The sequence below is a fragment of the Muscardinus avellanarius genome (genome assembly GCF_963383645.1).
Source record: "Muscardinus avellanarius genome assembly, chromosome: 4".
Classification (NCBI taxonomy): domain Eukaryota; kingdom Metazoa; phylum Chordata; class Mammalia; order Rodentia; family Gliridae; genus Muscardinus; species Muscardinus avellanarius.
In genome coordinates, this window is record NC_137789.1 from 83,442,203 (window position 1) to 83,465,384 (window position 23,182).

At 46.3% G+C, this 23,182-nt stretch overlaps 1 protein-coding gene across 2 annotated transcripts in view; it reads right to left on the bottom strand.

Annotated features, from left to right (window-relative positions):
• The window catches only part of RGS20 (regulator of G protein signaling 20), a gene marked incomplete at both ends in the record, with an annotated part of 107,340 nt that overhangs the window by 53,143 nt on the left and 31,015 nt on the right, over positions 1-23,182 (bottom strand). The window contains one exon of one of the 2 annotated variants that reach the window (XM_080695343.1): positions 21,749-21,817. The exons of the other annotated variant lie outside the window; for it this stretch is intronic. Coding sequence (XP_080551469.1) covers positions 21,749-21,817 — 69 coding nt within the window. Of the gene's footprint in view, positions 1-21,748; positions 21,818-23,182 lie in introns of those variants that run through there. 2 annotated transcript variants of the gene reach the window in all.

Sequence of the window (23,182 nt, forward strand, 5' to 3'; positions counted from 1 at the left end):
GGTTTCATATTTTACCTCCGTGCACAACTATGAGTTTCTAAAAATTGCTGCATTCGGTCTCTATTGTCTGAATCATTTGGGGGCTGTTTGAAGAAAAAGTTCATTCATTGTTGTTCTAGTAGAAGTCAACTGAAAGCTTAATAGTAACAAAGGACTGTTTTGTGTTAGAATTACTTCCAGATGGATGCTCACACATGTCATCATCTTTTAAGAAAAATTGCTTAAGCATGGGACCATCTGTTTTTTAGTGACTTATAATGGAAATCTTTACACTTCTGTTTATAGAGCTGTTGCCAAATTTGTAAGCCTCTGGAGGTTTTAAGACGCGGAAAGCTTTAAGACTGTAATAAGAGCCTCTCCCTCTTCTCTTCTGTTGTTATTAAGTGAATATTGTAAAACTCAACTTTTACGATTGCTTTTTGAGAAATATCAGAAATAATATAAATATGATATGATCTGAAGGAAATTAATAAATTATGCCTGCTTTTACTCCTACTTTCTTAATAGTACCCAATAATCAAGGAGCATTTTGAAAGCACTGACTAAAATTCTTTTCCTAGGCTTTTGGTATCCCAGGAAACCATGGGAATTCCTCAAGGATACTGTAAGTAGGATGCAGCTCCGGGGAAGACTATACCTCTGGGCACCTCTGGAAAGTATCACACCCTTATTGAAATCTCTGTCTGCTGGACTGCTTCAGGGCTTCTCTGAAGACGGCGCTGGGCAGTCATTAACAATTTACAAGAGAGCAACTTCGGGTTTTTAGTGTTTCCCAGCATGGGGAAGGCAACCTGATGAGAATTTCAGAGCAATCATTGTAAATTATAGAAAAAGCAGGCAAAGTTATTACAGGATGGAAAAATGAACATCTAAATGTGGATTCACGGTCTCTCTAGATAAACCCACCAATTCTCGTGCTTTCTTTGCCTGGGGAAACAGCATTATCTTTCCAATTGTTGAAGGAAGAGGTTATCTTCAGCTTCTCCCACTTTGAATGCATTAACAAAACCAGGTAGGTGAAGTCTCCAGCTCCCAACTCTTTCCTTTCCACTGACCCTCTTCGATGTGCAGAAGTCTCCCTGTCAATCACTCTGCCCCCATTCTCACTTGGGACAATTAGAAAAAGGATAAAATTCTGGTAGGAGCTACGAGGGCATGCTCCTCCTCTCTCAGTGGACTCTGTGGTGACGCTTGGTGGGGGGTGGCTTTCGGGGAGTGTGCATTGCTTGGAAAACACCTTTCCTTTGTGCAGAGTGGGACTGTAATGAGTACCGAGGAAAGAAGGGCAGGCTGCCCACAATGCTTAGCGCCGAGGCTGCTGGGTGCTCTGACCTAGGTCGGCAGGGTTAGAGCTGGCAAAGATCATGTGCAGAAATCAGCTGGGAATGCGGTTTGCTCTTTTGTTTCTTGGGTGCTGTTCTTCAGGGACCTAAATGCTATAAAAGGTGGCAACCTGGAGTGCCACGATGAGTTTAGAATGGATCCTGCAGCTGTATAACTAGCATTCTAGACGAGCCAAATCTGCACATTTCTCTAAACTGATATTTCTCCTTCCCTCCCTCCCTTCGTGGTGCTGGGGATTGAAACCAGGAACATTCTACCTCTGAATTAAATTCATAGCCCTATTTTATTTTATTTTTTATTTTGAAGCAGGGTCTTGCTAAGTTACACATGCTGGCCCTAAACCTGTGCTCCTCCTCTCTCAGCCTCTGAAGTACTGGGATTATAGGTATGTGCCAATATATTTGGCTCTAAACTGGCATTTGTTTTCCTATAATAATTGTGGGAAGTCTCTGTATTTGCTCACTGTATTAAAAATATTTTGTGTATGTGTGTGTGTGCGTGTGTGTGCATGTGTGTACAGTACTGGGGATTAAACCCAGAGGCTTTCTATGTCTGAGCTACAGCCCTGCAACTTTTTATTTTTTAATTTTGAAATAGGGTCTTGCTAAGTTGCTAAGGCTGGCTGTTAACCTGAAATCTTCCTGTTTCAGCCTCTCAAGTCCTGGGATTACAGGTGTGTACCATCATCCCCGGCACAATATTTTAAGAAGAAACCTCCATTAACTCATTGATGTAGTATATTAGTGTATTTTTTTCATGGTAGCAGAAAGAATACACTGATATGCACTATATATTGCAGTGCCTAGAATATTGCAGACAATTAAAATGTTGTGTCAAGTGAAATATATAATTACATATGCACATATATACCTATATAAACATATATGCCTACATACACATGCACAATATTGATAACTTGTCTGGTTTATAAATTAACATGCCCATATTGATTTAGAGAAAATAAATTTAACTGCCAGTAAATGAAATAATCCATTTGATTCCCCCAGTCAAAAGTATAAACATAATTTTTGTTTTATATTACATTTTGCATTTATCTTTTCCTTCTCATTCATTGTAGTATCTATAACCGAAGAGTGTCATGATCTGGTGCAAATATTGGAACTCTTACAGGAAATGTGTATTTTTTTTTTTTTGTGGGTCTGGGGATGGAACCCAGAGGCATTCGACCTCCGAGCTACACCCTCTGCCCTATTTTTTATTCTGTATTTTGAGACAGGGTCTCACTGAGTTGCAAAGGGCCTCACTAAGTAGCTGAGGCTGTCCGTGAACTGCGATCCTCCTGACTCAGCCTCCTGAATGCTGGGATTACAAGTGTGCACCACCGCACCTGGCTAGGAAATGTGTATTAATACATATATTAATACACAAATACACACACCTATATCCGAATAGTTAAAATAATAAGGAATAGCCGGGCGTGGTGGCGCACACTTGTAATCCCTGCGCTTGGGACGTGAAGACAGGAGGATCACGCAAGTTCGAAGTCAGCTGCGCTGGTTTAAGAGACCCTGTTTCCAAATAAAAATATTTAAAAAATAGCTGGGCGTGGTGGCACACGCTTATAACCCCAGCATTTGGGAGGCTGAGACCAGAGGATCTCGGTTCGCAGACAGCCTCAGCTACTAAGTGACACCCTCTGCAACTCAGTGAAACCCGGTTTCAAAATAAAAAAATTAAAAAAAAGGGCAGGGGGTGTAGCTCGGAGGTCGAATGCCCCTGGGTTCCATCCCCAGACCCGCAATAAATAAATAAATAAATAAATAAATATAAATAAATAGGTTTGGGAGTGTAGCCCAGAGGTAGAAGTATTTCTAGGAACCCCAGTACCACCACTAATAATAATAATAATAATAATAATAATAATAATAAATATGCCTAATGACAGCAATTTTTGGTGCAGTCAGAACTCTTGTTGCTGATGTGAGTGTAAATTGGTACAACTACTTTGGAACACTCACAGTGTACTGCTGCAGACCATAGGCACAAGCTCTGACCCCGTCATTGCAGGCTTAGGATATACTCTCCAGAAAGAATGCACCCAAACATGCATTTGGATCCTGCTCTACCACACAACTGGCCGACAATTTAATCAGATGCAGTAGAATGGACCAGATAAATAGTGGTATATCCCTACAATGGAATATTATTCAGCAATGAGAATGACAGATTGATAGTGACCTCAGCACGTGGATCAACCTTACCAACAGTGTTCAGTGAAAGAAGATGCAAAAGAGTACAGGATTGTCTCTCCGTTGTGAAGTGCTTGCTTTGTACACAGTGATACCCTAGGTCCAATTCCTAGATCCCCACATATAAAAGAATATATACTGTATGGTTCAATTTACAGAAAACACAAATAGACCAAAGAGACGTCAGCCAAATGAGGAGACGAACCAGTAGAGCAGTGGAAGGGACTGGAGGAGGGGAGAAGGGAGGCTTGAGAAGGAAGCAGTTAAATAAGTTATGTCCTGTATAAGCATCACTGCCAGTCTCGCTAAATCGCAACCCCGTGAGTGGGGAGGGAGGAGGGGGAGGGAGGGTAAAGTGGAGGAAAATGCACCAGGCGCTTGTATGTGTATTTATATCACTTTGTTTTTTTTGGCATTGGGGATTAAACCTAGAGGCATTCTACCTCCAAGTTACACCCCAACCTGATTTTATTTCTTATCTGGAAACATGGTCTCACTAGGTTGCTGAGAGCCTCCATAAGTTGCCGAGGCTGGCTTTGAACCTGTGATCCTCCTATTTCAGCCTCCCGAGTACTGGGATTACAAGTACTAGCCACCACACCTGGCTTTTGTATCACTTTGATTCTTGCTGTAATGTATGGTTACAATGCACCAGGGAAAGCATATAAAAATAAAAACAACATAAACTAGAAAATAGAATAAGAGAAGAGAGATGGCCTCTCCATACTGTGTGAAGATGTGAGCATATGGCAAGCTGCAAACCAGAGTGTGGCCCTCACCAGAACCCAGCTGTGCTGGCGGGCACCCAACTTCTACAACAACTTCCACAACTGTTAGGCATACATTTCTGCTGTTGAAGAGAGGGGGGAGGGGAAGAGAGAGAGAGAAAAAAAGAGAGAGAGAGAGGGAGAGGGAGGGAGGGAGAGAGAGAGAGAGAGAGAGAGAGAGAGAGAGAGAGAAAAGAAGGAGGAGGAGGAGGAGGAGGAGGAGGAGGAGGAGGAGGAGGAGGAGGAGGAGGAGGAGAGAAGGAAAGAGAGAGAAGAAAAAAGAAACCATGAGACCTGTCCCCCCCACCGAAACCCTCTTCTATGCTGTTAGAAGTCAGAATCATGCTTGATTTGGTAAGGGAGCTTCTGGCTGCTGGTTACACAGATGTGTTCAGTTCACACACACACACACAAAATGATCAAGCCAGAGTAAACGTCTCTATTTATATGTTATAAACATTCTGGGAGGGCATTTTTGGGATTGAACCCAGGGACGTTTTACCTCTGAGCTACATACCAGATGCTTTAATTAATATATTTATTGATATTTATTTTAAAATTGGGTCTCGATAAGTTGTTGAGGCTGACCATGAACCTGCAGTCTGCTGTCTTGTTCTCCCAAGTACTGGGATTACAGGTGTGTGCCACTGTTTGGCTGAAATGCATCTCTTGAAGTCAGAGCAGGATATGAACACTCCTCTGAGACAGAGGGGTCTGAGTGGAAAATAAAGTCACTTGGAGGCATCCTGCAAGTGTAGGGCTGGCCTTCCCGCCCTCACCAGGTCTTGTGCAAGAACTCTTGGACAACAGTGAGCCACTGAGGAAGGCCATGGAGAAAGAAGCGAGCATGGGGACTTGCATCAGAGGTGCCCCTCTAGCGTGGCCTCTGCTGCTGTGCGGTCCGACCAAACTAGCTCTCCTTTCCCAGTCCCCACCCCTCCATTTGTATAATTTTAACTACCTTGATATTTGCTATAAGTATTAAATAAGAACTGGGCACCATGTCTGTGCCTGTAATCTCAGTACTTGGGAGGCTGACACAGGTTTGAGGCCAGCCTCCTCAATTTACCAAGTTCCTGAGCACCTTAGTGAAACTCTGCTTCAAAATAAAAAATAAAGCCAGGCGTGGTGGCGCAGGCTTGTAATCCCAGCATTTGGGAGACTGAGACCAGAGGATCGTGGTTCGCAGACAGCCTCAGCTACTTAGTGAGGCCCCCTGAAACTCAGTGAGACCCAGTTTCAAAATAAAGAATAAAAAATAGGGCAGGGGGTGTAGCTTGGAGGTCAAATGCCTCTGGGTTCCATCCCCAGACCCACAAAAAAATAAAAAAATAAAGAAATAAAAAAATAAAAAAGGCTAGGAGTTTAGCTTAGATATAGAATGCCCCTAGATTCAATCCCCAGTACCAAGATGAGAGAGAGAAAGAGAGAGAGAGAGAGAGAGAGAGAGAGAGAGAGAGAGAGAGAGAGAGAGACAGAGAATAAAAGAATAAAAGACTCTGGAGAGACAAAAGACAACGAGGAGCAGCAGAGCAGTGAGCCAGCACATCCAGGAGGGCCACAGAAGGGCCCTCGCTCCACGTGCGCAGTGCGGAGGGGCCGCTGTCCCTGGAGAAAGCGCTGCATCAGCCACCAATGCTTCCTAAAATTTAGCAGGCAGGGTAATGTGTGTATTTTTTTTTTTTTTTTTTTTTGGTGGTACTGGGGTTCCTGGAAACCCTTCTACCTCTGGGCTACACTCCCAGACCTATTTTTACATTTTTTAAATTTTGAAACAGGGTCTCGTAAGCCAGCGCGCACAGCCCGGCCGTCACACTTTTTAAAATACACACATTACGCCGGGCGTGGTGGCGCACGCTTGTAATCCCCGCGCTTGGGAGGCGGAGACAGGAGGATCGCGCCGGTTCGAAGCCAGCCGCGCTGGTTTACGAGACTGTTTCAAAATATATATTAAAAAAATAGGTCTGGGAGTGTAGCCCAGAGGTAGAAGGGCTTCCAGGAACCCCAGTACCACAAAAAAAAAAAAAAAAAAAGAAAAAAGAAAAAAGAAAAGAAAAAGTGTGCCATGGAAATAGTCTTGCTGAGCCTTTTGTTACAGTGGGAAATGCAGATTAAAAGGACAGTCATATCACCGGGCATTTCAGCATTTTCTTTTATTGACTAAAGTTGGTACAAGGATTTTCACTTGGTTAGAAGCACCTGAAGTGCTCCTTGGCCTAGAGAGGGGTGTCTTTGAGTTTTCCTTACATTCCTTGGTGGTATGGCCCCCACAGTGCCTCTGTGGAGAGAGCAGTGTACACAGCTTAATTAATTACGTTTTGGGTTTTGTTTAATAGAGATCATGAATATGTGCAGTCAGTGCCACATGAGCCCTCGTGTGAAATCTCCTATAAATTTCATTTCTGTCTCTGGTTTTGAAAACTAAAAAAATCTAGAGCCCACAGGCTATCATGTATTATGCATGTCTCAATATAACCCAAAGAATGGGAAGTGGGATTTGATGTGATTTAAATCCTCTACACACCCATGCTTCTTTCAAGTGCCTACTGACGGGCAGCGGGGCATTACAAAGGGAGCCAGCTTTTCTGCAGCTCTGAAGTAATGCAGTGAACACAGCTTCCCAAGACAAAGGGATAAGGGCCCTCTGTGCTCCCTGCTGGCCTTGTGTTTCTAGGTACATCTGATTACCCGCACACTAGATAAGGCTGGGCAATGTCTGGAGTTCTCAGACCCATTTCTGAAGGTGACATGGTTTGCTCATCTAAAACATTCTCTAGCCAGGTGTGGTGGCGCATGCTTGTAATCCCAGTACTTGGGAGGCTGACACAGGAGGATCGCACAGGTTCAAAGCCAGCCTCAGCTACTTAGTGAGACCCTGTTTCCAAATAAAATATAAAATAGGTCTGGGAGTATAGTCCGGGGGTAGAAAGTCCCTGGGTTCCATCCCCAGTACCACAAAAAATAAAAGAAAATAAAAATTTTCTAGATTAACAGTGCAGAGGGAAAATGCGATGTCATCATCTTCATCATCATTGTCATGGTCAGCAGGAGAGGTGAAGCAGTGGCTCCTGCTGGTGCAGGGGCCAGCTGTGGGCCAGCTCTGTGCGTGTCAGGGAAGCTTTGCAGCTCTGCTGAGAAGCAGAGCAGCCAAGGCTGCCCTGTAGTGGACACTATCGAGCTTTGCAGTGTGCATGCAGACTCATCTTGGACCTACTGGCCATTCTGCAAATGTTGACTGGACTCACTGACTTCTTAAAAATAAGGTTCTAGCTGGGTGTGGTAGCACCCACCTGTAATCCCAGTACTTGAAAAGCCGAGACAGGAGAATCACAGACTGAAGGCCAGTGCAAGGTAATTTAGTGATACTCTGTTTTAAATAATAACAAATAAAATAGGACTAGGGGTATAGCTCAGAGGTGGCACTCCTTCCCCGTTCCATCTCCAGTACCACACACACAAATAGGCGTGCACCACCATGTCCGGCTTCTTATAAAGATACTTGAAAATGTGCTTATTATCTGGGCTTGTTGGCACATGCCTATAACCTCAGTACTTCGGAGGCTGGGACAGGAGGATCACAGGTTTGATGTCAGCTTCAGCAACTTAGTAAGACTCTTAGCAACTTAGCAAAGTGCTGTTTCAAAATAAAAATTAAAATGGTTGAGGTATATATAGCTTGGAAGTAGACTTTCCCTGGGTTTAATCCCCCAGACACCTCCTGCAAAGTGCTTATCATAAGGTATAATGTTTCTTAATAGCAACATTCTTTTTTATTTTGTCTGTGTGTGTGTGTGTGTGTGTGTGTGTGTGTGTGTGTGTGTGCATGCGTGCATGTGTGTTATTAAAGATTGAACAACTCAGGGGTATTCTACCTCTGACCTATATACCCAGCTCTACTTTTTTATTTATTTTGAAACAGGGTTTCACTAAGCTGTGGAGGGCCTAAGTTGCTGAGGCCGAGATCCTCCTGTCACAGACCTTCCTGTCTCCTGTCTCAGGATCCTCCTGTCTCCTGTCACAGATGTGCACCTGAGATCCTCCTGTCTCAGCCTCCCAAGTACTAGAATTACAGGCATCACATCACCATGCCAAGCTTATTTTAACTGTCTTTAAGGAATGATACTTCTATCATTGCCCTGAATTTTAGCTGGAATTAAGGAAACTCTTAGGGCCCAGCATTGTTGCTCAATCACAGGCGAGGGTAGGCTCTCTCCCCATGCTGCATGAAGATGTGCTCTGGTCCTGCTCCCTCTCTGGGGCTCCCTTAGCTTACTCCACTTGTTCTGGCATAGATCTTGCAGACATTAGGCCTGGATCATGCATGCTGGTGATAGAACTTCTCATCGATTGCAGCAGATGCTTTGTCAAATGTGTTAAGGGACATGCAAACAAGGATAGGGAAAATGCTCAAAAGGCAAGTTCCCAAGTAACTAACTAGCTTTCCCTACTCCTTATAGGCTCCTGGAAGAATTTTCTCTGTATATTTCTTTTTCTCACAAGTTCTACTTTTTCTCATAGAAAATTTTCCAAGATCTTTGTGTCCCTTGAACTTGGCCTTGTGACCGGTACTAGAATGCTTCATTCTAAGATGATGGTTCTGTCATAACTGATAGGAAACAGTGAGTTGGCATCCTACTTAAAGCTTTCAGGATGTGAGTAACTTGATTCTCTGAAGGCTATCTGAACTCTCTCATATAGAAAAGCTTTCTACATATTATTTCCCTGTGGACCTTCTTCCCTAGTACTTTTGGGACTTGTTAATTGCCATTAAGTTTCCCTGTTAAGATGAAAATACCGAATGTTAAAATGGTGGATCCACAAAGAAAACTTAAGTTGGGTCCTTTGATTTTATTTTCTATAGGATATTGCATTTAATCAAATTCTTGTTTTTTTCTGAAAAAATAAAAAACTTTTTGAGAATGCACTATTTCTGTAAGAAAGAACATTGCTACTGGTTGAATTTCATATCACTCTCATATATTCTGTTCCTATAAGAACCTAATAATATTCCACACATATATTATATATCAGAGGTAGGCAGTGTTTACTGTGAAGGGCAGGATAGTAACTATAATAAGCTTGCTGGACATGGTGGTGCACACCTATAATCCCAGTACTTGGAAGGCTGAGACAGGAGGATCGCAGGTTAGCAGCCAGCCTCAGCAACTTAGGGAGACTCTCAGTAATTTAGTGAGACCCTTTTTCAAAAGAAAAAATAAAAAGTGCTGAGGGTATAGAATGCCCATGGGTTCAATGTCATGTGTGTGTGTGTGTGTGAGAGAGAGAGAGAGAGAGAGAGAGAGAGAGAGAGAGAGCGAGCACGAGCGCACGACAGTAGATACCGGCTTTGAGGGACATTTGCTCTTCTACTCTTCTAGGGCAGCTACTTGATCCCACCCCTATCAGGCAGAAGTGGCCACTGGCGTCATATAAACAAGTGAACACACTTGTGTCCTCATAAGAATTTGCTTATGGCCAATGAGATCTGAAATTTGTAAAATTTTTATGTCACAAAATATTACTCTTTTATAATTTTCTTCAACAATTAAAAATATAAAAACTATTTTTACTATTCAGGCAATAGAAATATAGGTATCAGGAAGGATTTGGCCCATGAGTCTGGGTTTGCTGACACCTGTTATAAATATTTATTTATTTATTTATTTTGGTGGTACTGGGGTTCCTGGAAGCCCTTCTACCTCCGGGCTACACTCCCAGACCCATTTTTACATTTTTATTTGGAAACAGGGTCTCCTAAGCCAGTGCGCACGGCTGGTTTCGAACCTGCGCGATCCTCCTGTCTCTGCCTCCCAAGCGCGGGGATTACAAGCGTGCGCCACCATGCCCGGCTAAAATATTTAGATATCTTCAACAGATTTTTTTTTTTTTTTTTTACAGATACCTGAAAATCAGAAGTGCAGATTCTAGGGTAGTAATATCCTGTTGATTCTGCTCAAGAAGTTCCAGCCATAACCTTGTGATAAATTAGCGTGCCAGCCGGGCGTGGTGGCGCACGCTTGTAATCCCAGCATTCGGGAGGCTGAGACCGGAGGATGGCGGTTCGCGGACAGCCTCAGCTACTTAGTGAGGCCATCCACAACTTAGCGAGACCCTGTTTCAAAAATAAAGAATAAAAAATAGGGCAGGGGGTGTAGCTCGGAGGTCAAATGCCTCTGGGTTCCATCTCCAGACCTGCCAAAACAAAAAACAAAAAAATAAACCAAAAACAAATAAATCAGTGTGCCACAGCACAGCAAGCTGCAGGTCACGAGGAGCCTAATAAATACGTCTTCCCTTCAAGCCTAGGCCATTGACTTCTAAACACATAGATCCAACCACCTACTTGGTGCCAAAGTTGAACTCTAGTGGATGTCCCAGATTTTAGGTTCTAAAATGGACTCCTGACTCTTCTTGTCCAGTTCCTCCACTTCTCCAGTCTCCTGGGCTGTGCAGGCAGTTGCCACCTGTGCTCATACAAGGAGTTGCCTTTGTCCTGGTATCTGTGTTTCACTCGGTAGTAAGGCTGGCTGTATATCCAAAGTGCATGTCAGGTCCAGAGCCTCATCTGAGCTGTCCCCTCCCTTGCCCAGCTGGGCCCTGCCTTTCGCCTGGACTGTTACAGTAAAACCCTAATCCCCCCTTCCTCTCTCCTCCATAGTGTTCCTGCTGCTGTGGCAGGGTTGAGTAGTTACCTTCGAGAGCTGCTAGCCTTTGGATATGGTTTGTCTCTCACTGTTCAGGTGTGTGAAGATTAGTCCTCTAGTGGTGCTACTGAAAAGTGATGGGACCTTTAAGAGATGGGACACAGCGAGAGGTCTTTAGGTCAATGAGGGTGTGTTCTGGAAGGGAATGTGGGTCTCCAGTCTCTCTCCGTCTCCGTCTCCATCTCCGTCTCCGTCTCCCTCTCTCCCCTCTTTCTGGCTTCCTGTTTTGAGATATCATCTCTTCCACATACATGCACTCCCATCATGATGTAATGCAGCCACAAGGACCCATACCAGACCTGAGCAAACACCAGCACCTGCCCTTGAGCCTCCAAAACTGGGATCCATTAAAGTTATTCTGCCTCAGGTATTTCATTACAGAAACACAAAACAGACTAGTGCACAATATGGCCTACAAACACTAAAACATTTACCAATTTTTTTGTGTGTGAGAGATTCTGAGGATTGAACCCAGGGTCATTCTACCTCCAAAATATACCCCAAGCCCTATTTTTAACTCTTTATTTTGAAACAGGGACTCACTAAATTGCGGAGGGCCTCACTAAGTAACTCAGGCTGGCCGAGAACCCATGATCCTCTTGTCTCAGTCTCCCAAATCCTGGGATTATGTGTTTGCCACCACGCCCAGCTTACATTTTCCAACTACTAAAACAGAGCCCCGCTTATGTTTATATCCCTCAGTGCAATCCCTGACACTGGAATAAATCTAAACTAGTTTTGAGAACCTGTTCTTTCCACTAACAATTTCCAATTCCTGCCGCCCCGTATTTACACGAGCAAATGTATGGCACCTCATTCACATCTAATTTTGGAAATTCTGTGGAGTTTTCAAGATATCTTTGATCACTGGGGAAACTTAGATGCACAGAGGTTCCACGGTGTGCCTGATGTCTCAAGGTCAGCCCCTAAACAGAATTCAATCTGTGTCTTTCAGTTTAAGGTCTGCGGCTACCTCACCACCCCACAGAGCTTTGCTCCTCACAGCACAGCTGTGCACGGCCTCACTTAGAGGGTTATATTTGGATGCCCATCAGCAAGTGCCTCTGGAGTCCTGTTTCCAGCAGGTCCGCTGTTGATTAAAATTGCCCAATAGAAACTCCAGTGTATCATCTTTTCCAACACTGCCTTCACATTCCCAAGAGGCTCTCTGCAGGTTGAGCTGATGGAATGTTCTAGTCTGTTCTTCCTAGGGACTGTGTGAGAGAATCTCTTTCAATGAGGTTTTGATTTCCTACAAAATTGTAGAAATATATCTATATTTAATATTGGTATCTGGTGCATATTACAGATACATGCACCAAGTTTTAGAAATATGCACTAAAATATGGACTGAATTTTAGGTCTCTACAATCTTGGCCTAAAGTGTCAATTAGATGTGTTGAACAAACAGATCTAAAACTTAAGAAATTTAAAATAATTGAAATGTTTAGTAGTTATACATTTGGATTTTTTGTAGAGAACCATAGAAATTTATAACGTGTGTGTGTGTGTGTGTGTGTGTGTGTGTGTGTGTGTGTGTGTGTTCTAGGGATTGAGCTTGGGGGTGTTCAGCCTCTGAACCACACTACTGGCCCTTTTTATTTTTATCTATCTATCTATCTATCTATCTATCTATTTATTTTTGCTGGGGACTGAACCTCTGAGCTACACTCACAGCCCTATTTTTTTTATTCTTTATTTTGAAACAGAGTCTCATTAAGTTGCAGAAGGCCTCACTAAGTAGCTGAGGCTGGCCACAAATCTGTGATCCTCCTGTCTCAGCCTCCCAAGTACTGGGATTACAGGTGTGTACCACCATGCCTGGTATATTTTTCATTTTTTGAGCACAAAAAGAAGAAAAGAAAAAGAAATGTCAAACTAAAAGAATGGGTTGGTAACAGAAAATTTAATATAAAAATTAGTTATATTTAAATCACTCATGGAGATTATGTTAAAATTATAGTCCTCATACAGATTTTCCTCTGTAAAGGTCAACCAGCTGTTCTTTCCAGAAATACTGTTAGACTTTTCTTAATATTTCTATCTATTGTTTTCTTACTGACAATATCTTATAATAACCCCTACTAGATATAACACAAGGTATTAAATGTATTCTACTGAGAGAAACTCTTCTGAATGCAGTATTTTCTGCAACTGAATTTAATCCAAGTTCTTCAGTTTCAGAGGTTCATTAAAAATTGATAAATAAAAAACACTTGGTCAAATATTAATTTATAAACTTATTCAGTAGCTTTTTCCTAGATATTAGGTCCTGAGCACAGGCCTTTTATACTAATTTTTTCAGCTATTTTAAAAAAAATTTGGAATCTGTACCAAATAGAATTTTTTATCAAAATATGAATGATTAAACTGGGCACAATGGTACATGATTATAATCCTAGTACTTGGGAAGCTGAAACAAGAGAATCATGGATTTGAGGCCAGCCTCAACAACTTAGTGAGATCCTGTTTCAAAATAAAAAACAAAAAGAGCTGGAGGTGTAGTTCAGAGTAGAATGCCCCTAGATTCAATCCTCAGTACCAATACATATACATGTGCATATACATGCATAGACATACACGTGTAAATACATACACACACATATATGTACATATATATATATATATATATATATATATATATATATATATATTTTTTTTTTTTTTAGAGTCAAAGGATCCATGGTCAGGGACTTAAAAGAATACTGAGTAAATATTAGGAAATGATGATAATGGGTACCCCTAGCCTTCTTCTGCACACTTACTGTAAAGGATTATTATTGCTGTTAGACATATTAAGATTCAGAGGCTCACAAAATAGTGAGCAAGCTGGGTGGTGGTGATGCATGCTTGTAATCCAATATTTGGGAGGTGGAGACAGGAGGATTGTGGTTCATGGACAGCCTCAGCTACTTAGTGAGGCCCTCTGCAACTCAGTGAGACCCTGTTTCAAAATAAAGAATAAAACGCCGGGCGTGGTGGCGCACGCTTGTAATCCCAGCATTCGGGAGGCTGAGACCTGGAGGGTCGCGGTTCGCGGACAGCCTCAGCTACTTAGTGAGGCCCTCTGCAACTTAGTGAGACCCGGTTTCAAAATAAAGAATAAAAAATAGGGCAGGGGCTGTAGCTTGGAGGTCGAATGCCCTGCGTTCCATTCCCAGACCTGCAAATAAATAAATAAAGAAAGAAAGAATAAAAAATAGGGCTAGGGTACACCTAGCTACAGCTAGGAGGTACAATGCCCTTGTCTTCAATCCCTAGTACTGCAAAAAGAAAAAACAAAAAGAAAACAAAAAAAAAAGAAAAAGAAAAAGGAAAAAAAGAGTGAACAAAGCTAAAATATAAGCCTGTTTCTCTCTTTTTTTTTCAATTCAATGCTCGTGTGTTTTAATCACACAACTGCAACTGGAAACATAAAGATCTGCAAGGATTATAACACACTTCTTTCCTTCCAAAATTTTTAAACTCCTAAGACATATGTGGCATTTTATGCACTTAAATGGAAAAAAATTAATAACCATTATCTGAGTTCAATGGGAAACAAATGATATAACAGAAAGAAAAAAAAATGTAATCCAAGAAAGAAGGAACTTAACAAAAAAATGTCAATAGGTTAAGGTAGATTGTTCCTATACAACAACTTTAAAAACAAGATAAATAGTTAGTTACAAAAATGGTCAAGAAGAATGTGAAAAGATGTTCAACATCATTTGTAATCAAGGAAATACAAAGAGAAGCACAGTGACAGCCCACTCCATAGTCGCAGAATGACAACTCAGTGCGTGGACAACGCCAAGTGCCTGTCATGAATGCTCTGCTAGTGGGGGGTGGGACTGACCTGGAGTATAAGAACGTCCGGCAGTCCCTAAAAGAGCTACACTTTTACTGAACCTATCACCCAGCAATTTCTCTCCTGTGCACATATCCATATTAGCATTAGTCATAATAGTCGCAAACTAGAGCCGGGCGTGGTGGCGCACGCTTGTAATCCCAGCATTTGGGAGGCTGAGACAGGAGTATCCCGGTTCGTGGACAGCCTCAGCTACTTAGGGAGGCCCTTTGCGACTCAGTGAGATCCTGTTTCAAAATAAATAATAAAAAATAGGCTGGGGTGAAGCTCAAAGGTAGAATGCCCCTGGGTTCCATCTGAACCTGAATTTTCCAGGAATTGCAATAAGTCAGGAAGAATTAAACACTATGTAAAAGTCTCTATTAAATGCAAAGTTTAGATTTCTTTCTATAGAAAACGATGTTGTATGAATTAGTATCCAGGTTATTTATAGAAACAAATATTTGTAAAAACACAATAAGGATATATGGCAGTGCCCATAAATGTGGGATTCCCGTGGTACCATCAGAAAGTGACTAGAGAGTTGTGTGTGTGTGTGTGTGTGTGTGTGTGTGTGTGTGTGTGTGTGTACGTGGTGCTGGGGATTGAACCCCTGGGCATTCTACCTCTACCTCTAAGCTACACATCCAGACCTATTTTATTTTTAAACTTTGACAGAGGGTCTCACTAAGTTGCTTATGGCCTTGCTAAATTGCTAGGTTGGCCTCCAACCCACAGTCCTCCTGTCTTAGCCTCCCAAGTACTGGTATTATAGGGTTGCACCACCATGTCCATCTGTACATGTACCTTTAAACAGTAGTCTAACCTTGTTTTCAAGAATAATTTTTTTTATCGGGTCTGGGGATGGAACCCAGGGGCTTTGACCTCCGAGCTACACCCCTTGCCCTATTTTTTATTCTTTATTTTGAAACAAGGTCTCACTAAGTTAAGGAGGGCCTCACTAAGTAGCTGAGGCTATGAACCACGATCCTCTGGTCTCAGCCTCCCGAATGCTGAAATTACAAGTGTGTGCCACCACACCCGGCTTAAGAATAATAACTTTTTGCCCCTAATTATCAACAAGACTTTGACACAGGTTAAGAAATCTGCTAGGGCTGGGAATATAGCCTGGTGGTAGCGCACTTGCAGAGCACATGGGAGGCCCCAAGTTTAACCTCCAGTACAGAAAGATAAGGGAGGAAGGGAGAGAAGGAATCTACTAGTCTCTTAAATCTCATCATTATCATCCCAGGCAATCCAGTCTCTTTTAAGGGTTAGGTAAAAAATAAGTTGCATAATCTCTGCATAATTGTTTTATTGATTCTAGCAATACAGCCCTAGAAGGGTTAGAAGTGTCTGCATATTTGTGGGTTGTGGGTACTCAGTAGTACAGCGCTTGCCTAGAGTGCATGGGGCCCTCAATTCTATTCCTAGAATAACATCAACAAAAAGTGGGTGAGGGAGAGGAACAGGAGGAGGAGAGGAGGAAGATAAGTCATGCTAGGTATTGCTAGCCTTAAAGCAGCAGCACAAATTTCTGTTCATATAGACTCAAAAAAGATTTTAAGATTTCAAATAAAATTAATAACTAGAAATCGGAAAGGTCAACTGGCGTTAACAACTCTGGGAACAATTCATGTGAAATATCACTGTTGGGCGTTGGAGCATATTACTAAGATTTTACAAACGATTCCCCAGACAAATCGCAGTATTCGAATCAGGGTAATTGATTCTGTGAATTCCCAATCATGTGCTACTTTGAGCACTCAGGAGCATCAGCCTTCACTGTGAACGGCCCTTACCAGAGCCCATTCAATTTTACTATGAAGTGACTCAGCCCCTCCAGCCTCATCCAGCTTGAGCCAGCAGCTCAAGGTAATACTCAGGGACCCACTCCAATGGAAGGTGCCTGCCAGCAGTCGGTGACTCACACTTATTGTAAGTGCTAAGACTCAGAGCAAACCCTTTAGTTGACTGACTCTACCTATGTGAAGAGAAGCTCACACTGTGAGTCACCTGGTGGTGACTGCAAACCAATCTGAAACCTTCCCAGTTGGACAGTGATTCACAGTATAATCATATTGGGACTTGACGTATGTGATTTCAAAACTCAGTTCTGCCAAACTGGCTTGGGAGCATGCTAGAAAGTCACTCCCTGCACAGGGTTCGTATTTCTGTCTCAGAACACGTGGCAGCTATCCTGAGGTGCAAAATCAAGGTAAGATCCTCAGTTCACACTCTGGCCAGAACCTCAGTTCCTTCCACAAGGATGCAGGCACACTTCCTAGAAGCACCTTCCCTGGGAAACACACGGTTCCTGTAAATAACTTTTCCAGACCAGATGCTCGCCTGACAGGATCTTCCGTGTAATTCCTAAAGCGTTCATTTGCGTTTGCACCTTTAAGTTCCCATCTGCCTGGCCCACAGAAGGTGAATGTCATTACACTTCCTCATGCACAAAGAATGCACAGTAGGATTGTAGGAATTGATATTTAGGCACCTGGGATGAAACCACTAACTCGGCTGTTGCATTAAAGTAAGAAAGTGGTTTTTTCTCATCTACTCTTGCTAGCCCACAGAATCTGGGAGAATAAAATCTCTTGTGTAATTTTGAAGGCCTCTCTTAAAAAAGGCTGTTTTATAGGAAAGACCTTTAAGCTGGCAGGAAGAGCATTTGAAGAATGTAAGAAAAGCTCAGGCTATGTTTGGTGGTGGTGTATAATCTCAGTACTTAGGAGGCTGAGACAGGACGATTGCAGGCTGGAGGCCAGCCTCAGCAATTTTGTAAGACTCTCAGTAAAACTCTTAGCAAGACCCCATTTCAAAATGACAAATACAAAGAGCTAACCACAAACTAGTTTGGAGGTAGAATACCCCTGGGTTCAATCCCCAGTACAGAAGAAACAAATAGCTCAGAAGTTATTTCTACTATTAAACGGTTTCAAGGATTTCATAGAATATACAATTTAATGTATAGCCTAGTTGGGACTTAATTCTAATGCTGGCTCTGACTCTATCTTGACCTGTGACCTCTGCATCCTTACTTTACTTGAGGCAAGTCCCTGTGGTTGTGTCTTACAATGTGAACAGGCAGGACACCACTTTGAGACAAAAGCAGCGACACCATTACTACTGGTCTTCTTTGGTGTTGGGGGTAACATCTGTGTGCTAATTTTCCCTTTTGGTTTCCTGTTCACGACAGGATCACAAATCTGTGGCAAACCGGAAATCATCAGTGTTATGCAGAAGAGCCCTGGGGAGTGATAAACTTAGAATTCTGCTTTAGCCTATCACCTCTCTGAATGCCTCCTTATCTGTAAATAAAGGAGGTAAAATAAGTAATCTGATTATCATTCTGCATTTTTGATATAATAAAAGGTATTTTGGGTAAAACATTTACAGTGATCTCAGAGAAGTAAGCCCTTATAGTTCCTAAGCTAACTTTCAGGTTCTTTGAGATAAAGGCCAGTGAAGATACTTGAGTTGTCTTTAAACACGTGACTAAATGTGTATTTTATTTTTTTGCGGGTCTGGGGGTAGAACCCGGGGGGCCTTCTAGCTCTGAGCTACACCCCCTGCCCTATTTTTAATTCTTTATTTCGAAACTGGGTCTCACTAAGTTGCGGAGGGCCCCACTAAGTAGCTGAGGCTGTCCGTGAACCGTGGTCCTCTGGTCTAGCCTCCCGAATGCGGGGATTACAATTGTGTACCACCACTCATGGCTGTAGTGAGTGTGTGTGTGTGTGTGTGTGTGTGTGTGTGTGTGTGTGGTATTGGGGATGAAACCCAGGGGCACTGTACCTCTGAACTATGCCACTAGCCCTATTTTTTTTTATTCTTTCTTTATTAAAAAAATTTTTTGTAGTATTGAGGAGGAAACACAGGGCCATTGTACTTCGAGCTACACCCCTAGCCTTATTTTTAGTCCTTTTTTATTTTTGAAACAGGGTCTCACTGAGTTGAGTCTCCCCTAAGTAGCCGAGGCTGTCTGCAAACCCAGATCCTTAGGTCTCCACACCTGGCTCTATTCTTTATTTTGAAACAAGGTCTCACTAAGTTACAGAATGCCTCACTAAGAAGCTGAGGCTGTCTACAAACTGAGTTCCTCCTGTCTCAGCATCCTAAATACTGGATTATGAGGGTGTGCCATCACATCTGGCTCTGAGTGTGTAGTTGTAAACATAAATGTTTCACAAAGTGAACTAACTTTTGAAGGTTAGAGAGTGTTCTTAAAATTCTGTTTGAAGCTTGTATGTAAATATCTCATAATCATTTGAAATAAAAGGATCAAGATGACATAGAAATGTATCATATTTGAATGCAAGTACTGAGAGAAGATATTTTCTGTTTTCTGATTTTGATGATGGACATGTGCATACTCTTTTTTTTGTGTGTGTGGGTCTGGGGATGGAACCCAGGGGCATTCCACTTCTGAGCTACACCCCCTGCCCTATATTTTATTCTTTATTTGGGAACAGGGTCTCACTAAGCTATGAGGTTCTCACTAAGTAGCTGAGGCTGTCGGCAAACGGCGATCCTTTGGCCTCAGCTCCTGAATGCTGCTGGAATTACAAGTATGCACCACCACGCACAGCTTGTGCATACTCTTTATAGCACGCACAAATGCATTTTGACCCTAATCTTTTTATATTTTGAAGTCCACTTTAGCATCAAAATAACAACAACAACAGCCGGGCGTGGTGGCGCACGCTTGTAATCCCCGTGCTTGGGAGGCGGAGACAGGAGGATCGCGCAGGTTCCGTAGCCAGCCGCGCTGGCTTAAGAGACCCTGTTTAAAAAAAAAAAAAAAAAAGGTCTGGAAGTGTAGCCCGGAGGTAGAAGGGCTTCCAGGAATCCCAGTACCATCAAAATAATAATAATAATAATAATAATAATAATAATAATAATAATGATAATATTAATAATAATAATAACAACAACAACAATAATGGCTTTTGCTTGGTATGTCAGGCAGTTATAAGAACTCTACTACTCTACTATATTAATTTATTGAATGCCAGCAGTCACCCTATGTGGTGGGTGCTTTTGCTCATTTTACAGGTAATAAAACTAAGACACTAAGTCACTTGTCTAAGGTCACACAGGTTGTCATTTGAAGGATTGAATACAGGTCTCAGGAGTCTTACCCATGGGCAATATTAATATAAAAGATGTCACTTAATGAACGGAAGATAAACAGGTTGAGACTCAATAGAAAACTTAGGGTTTGCACAAAAATGTAAACAAACACAAATATAGTAAACTGCACATCACGATTGTGCCGAAGAACTTGAAGGCAGAATTTTCGCATTACAAAATCCTTGCCAAGTCTGGGAAGGAGTCAGACCGTTTCTTGAACTTAGACTTTTTTAGTCAATTCCACCTTCTGGAAACTCTAGAGGTGAAGGGAAGCCGCCGCGGGGCGCCCAGGAGGGCCTGACCCACAGGCTGAGGGCGACTGGACGCCCGCTGGGCAGGGGGCTGCTTCTGCTCCTCAGTGGCGAGAGGGTCGGGTCGGCGCCCGGGCACCGGCTGCAACGGCCTCAAACCGCGCACCCCAGGGGCCGTCTAGGGAGCATGGGGTGGGGAGCTGCACAGAGCCACTCGCCTTGCCTTGCCACTTTCTGAACAGAAAAGAGGGGGAGAAGATTTCCCACGCAGCCTTCTCCTCCTTCCGGATACATATCCTGTGCCAACGCACTCATTTCTCCGTCCACCCACGGCGGCGCGGGGGCAGCAGCAGCTCGCCCCGACCCCCCAGCCCGGCCCCAACTCTTTTTGCAGCAGTACGCCCCCGTGCTGGGGTAGCTCTCCGGCCTTGCCGGCTCATTGGGGTTTCCTTGGATGCTGGGGAATCAGGGAAGCTCACTACCCACCCCTTCCAAGTCCCCTTCCGCAGGCGGGGGTGGGGTGGGGAGGTGACAGCGTTTACACACACCCCCTCTACAACGCCCACTCCACACCGCCGCCCCCCGAGCGGGAAGCCCACGGCGCCCACAGACCTCTTCTCCAAACGCCTGCCGGTATCCCCAGGCGCCGCCTCTGCCCAGGCGCCACTCCTACGTATTCCCCTCAGGAGTAGGAGGGGGGGGCGCACGGATCCCCGAAGCGCCCACTCGGGTCGCCGCGCACCCCCTTTGCTAAGGCCGGGCCGCTCACTGCCCCAGTGCTGGAAGGCGTGGTGCTCCGCCGCCTCCCCAGGCTCCAGCGCGTCCGGGGCGCCCAGACTCCTTCCAGCTCCCGGGGCGCAGCCCGAGGGTGCGCAGGACGGGCGCCCAGGTTGGTGCAGAGCATCCCGCGGCTCCCGCACCCCCCAGGGGCCGTCCGCAGCACTCAGCGTCCTGGCACTGAAGGGTGTCTCGGGTACACGCAGACGCCGGGCTGTCGCCGGAGGGGCCGGCGCAGGGCGCCCACTTCCCCGCCTCCGCCTCCCGCCCCGCCGGGGTCCACACCCCCGACGGGAGGCCTTCCTCCCCTTCGCGGCTGCCCTCCGCCCGGCCCCGGCCCCCACCCCCGCCCGCCCGGCGGGGTCGCCGGCGCCCCACCCGCCCGGAGTTTTCGCAGATGCTCGGGATGGTGGGGTGCATTTCAGACACTCAAGGCGAGACCCCAGGGTCCCGCCCCCGCCACAGACCCGGGCCACCCGGACGGAACCTGCGGAGCTCCGGCGGAGGGGCAGGAAGGATCGCGGCGGCTCGACGCCCGAGTGGGGACAGTGACACATCCCCAGCCCCCTCCCCTAACAGGCACTGGCTCTGCAGGTGGCGACCCACCCACCCGCCGCCGCCGCGACTGAGCCCCGGGTCCTGCGGCGCCGCGCGGGGTCGGCCCCGCCACCCCCAGCCCAGCCCCGGAGAGCGGAGAGCCCGGCGGGGGGTGAGGGCGGGTACTCACCGTCCCACCGCGCCCCTGGCCGGCTGGAGGGGACGCGCCCGCGGGTTCGCCTGCCTCGGCCACGCGCATGCGTCCGGCGCGGTCGTATTTTTATTACCCGCCGCGCTCCTCCGCTCTCCGCCCGCGCCGCGCTCGCTCGGCTCTCGCCCTCGGGCTCGCTCTCCCTTCCCGGCCCAGCCTCCCCCGCCCTCTCTGCTCCCGGGCGGCCGGGCAGTCCCGGCCTCGCCTCCCCCTGGCGGCGGCGGGGGCTGGGGACACCTGGCCCTAAGCCGGCGACGCCGCGTCCCGGCGTCCGACCCGCGCGCAGCCCCAGATTCGGAGCCCCCTGGAGCGGAGCCCGGGCTCGGCGCGGGGCTGAGCGCGGCAATGAAGGGGGCGGAGGGCGGCGCGCCCGAGGGAGACGGCGCGGACCCCCGCGCCTCTGCGGGGAGCCCCCAACTTTCTCCCCGCCCCGGCGCTTCCGAGCTCGGCGCCCGCTCCGCCCGCAGCCTCCGCCTCCGCTCTCCCGCCCTGGGGAGGGGTCCTCACCCCGTCGCAGCGCCTGGCGACCCAGGCAGGTGGGGGGAGGGGGAGAACTAATCCCCGGCTCGGAATCTCGCCGAGTCCCTCGGGAGCCCCCGCGGCGCCCCGTTCCAGGGCGGATAGTGGGGAGGCGAGCCCGCGGGCCCCCGGCGCCCTCCCACGGCGGGCGGGCTCCGCGGCCGGCGCACCCCGGGGCGCGCCTCTGGGCAGTGCGCCCGGGAGCCGGGTCCGAGGGCTGAACAGCCGCCGAGAGCGACCTGGCCCCGCAGCGGCGGCGTCATTTCCTCCCCTGCCGGCCGAGGGCGGCGGAGGGCGCGGGGGCGCGTCTGGGGCGGGCGGGGGCGCCGCAGACCGAGGGAAGGCGGCCTCGGAGGAGGGCGAGGGCCCTTTCCCGCTCGCGGGCCGGAAGAAGGAAAATGGGGGCCCAGGAGAAAGTAACTTAGAGTGGCTTCGTGGGCTGGGGTCAGGTCCGCCAGGGCTCTTTTCTCCGAGGTGCCCAGCGCTGCCCCGCCCTTCCGCCCTTCCCCTGCGGGCCCTTCGCCATTAGGAATGAGTGGGGCGGGCTGGCGCTGTGCGCGGCCCGGAATGGGGCATGGTGCAGACCATAGTACTCACGGGATGGGGCCAACTCCGCCCGGCGCTGGCTCCTCTTCTCGGGGATCGGAGACCCAACCGGCCAGCCTCAGCGGGCGACCCCCGGGGGTCGGCCAGGCAATGCCAGCGCTGCCCGGAGCACGAAAAAGGGGCGGCGGGCAGCTCCCCGTGCCCCCGCAAGAGGCCGGCTGCGGGTCGGGCGCGAACCAGTGGGGGAGTCCGGGCGCCGCCGGGGACCTCAGGAGGGGCCCCTGGAGAATGTGAGACCGGAGGTCGGTGAGGCCCGACCACCCGAACTGCTGCGGGGCAGCGGGCTGG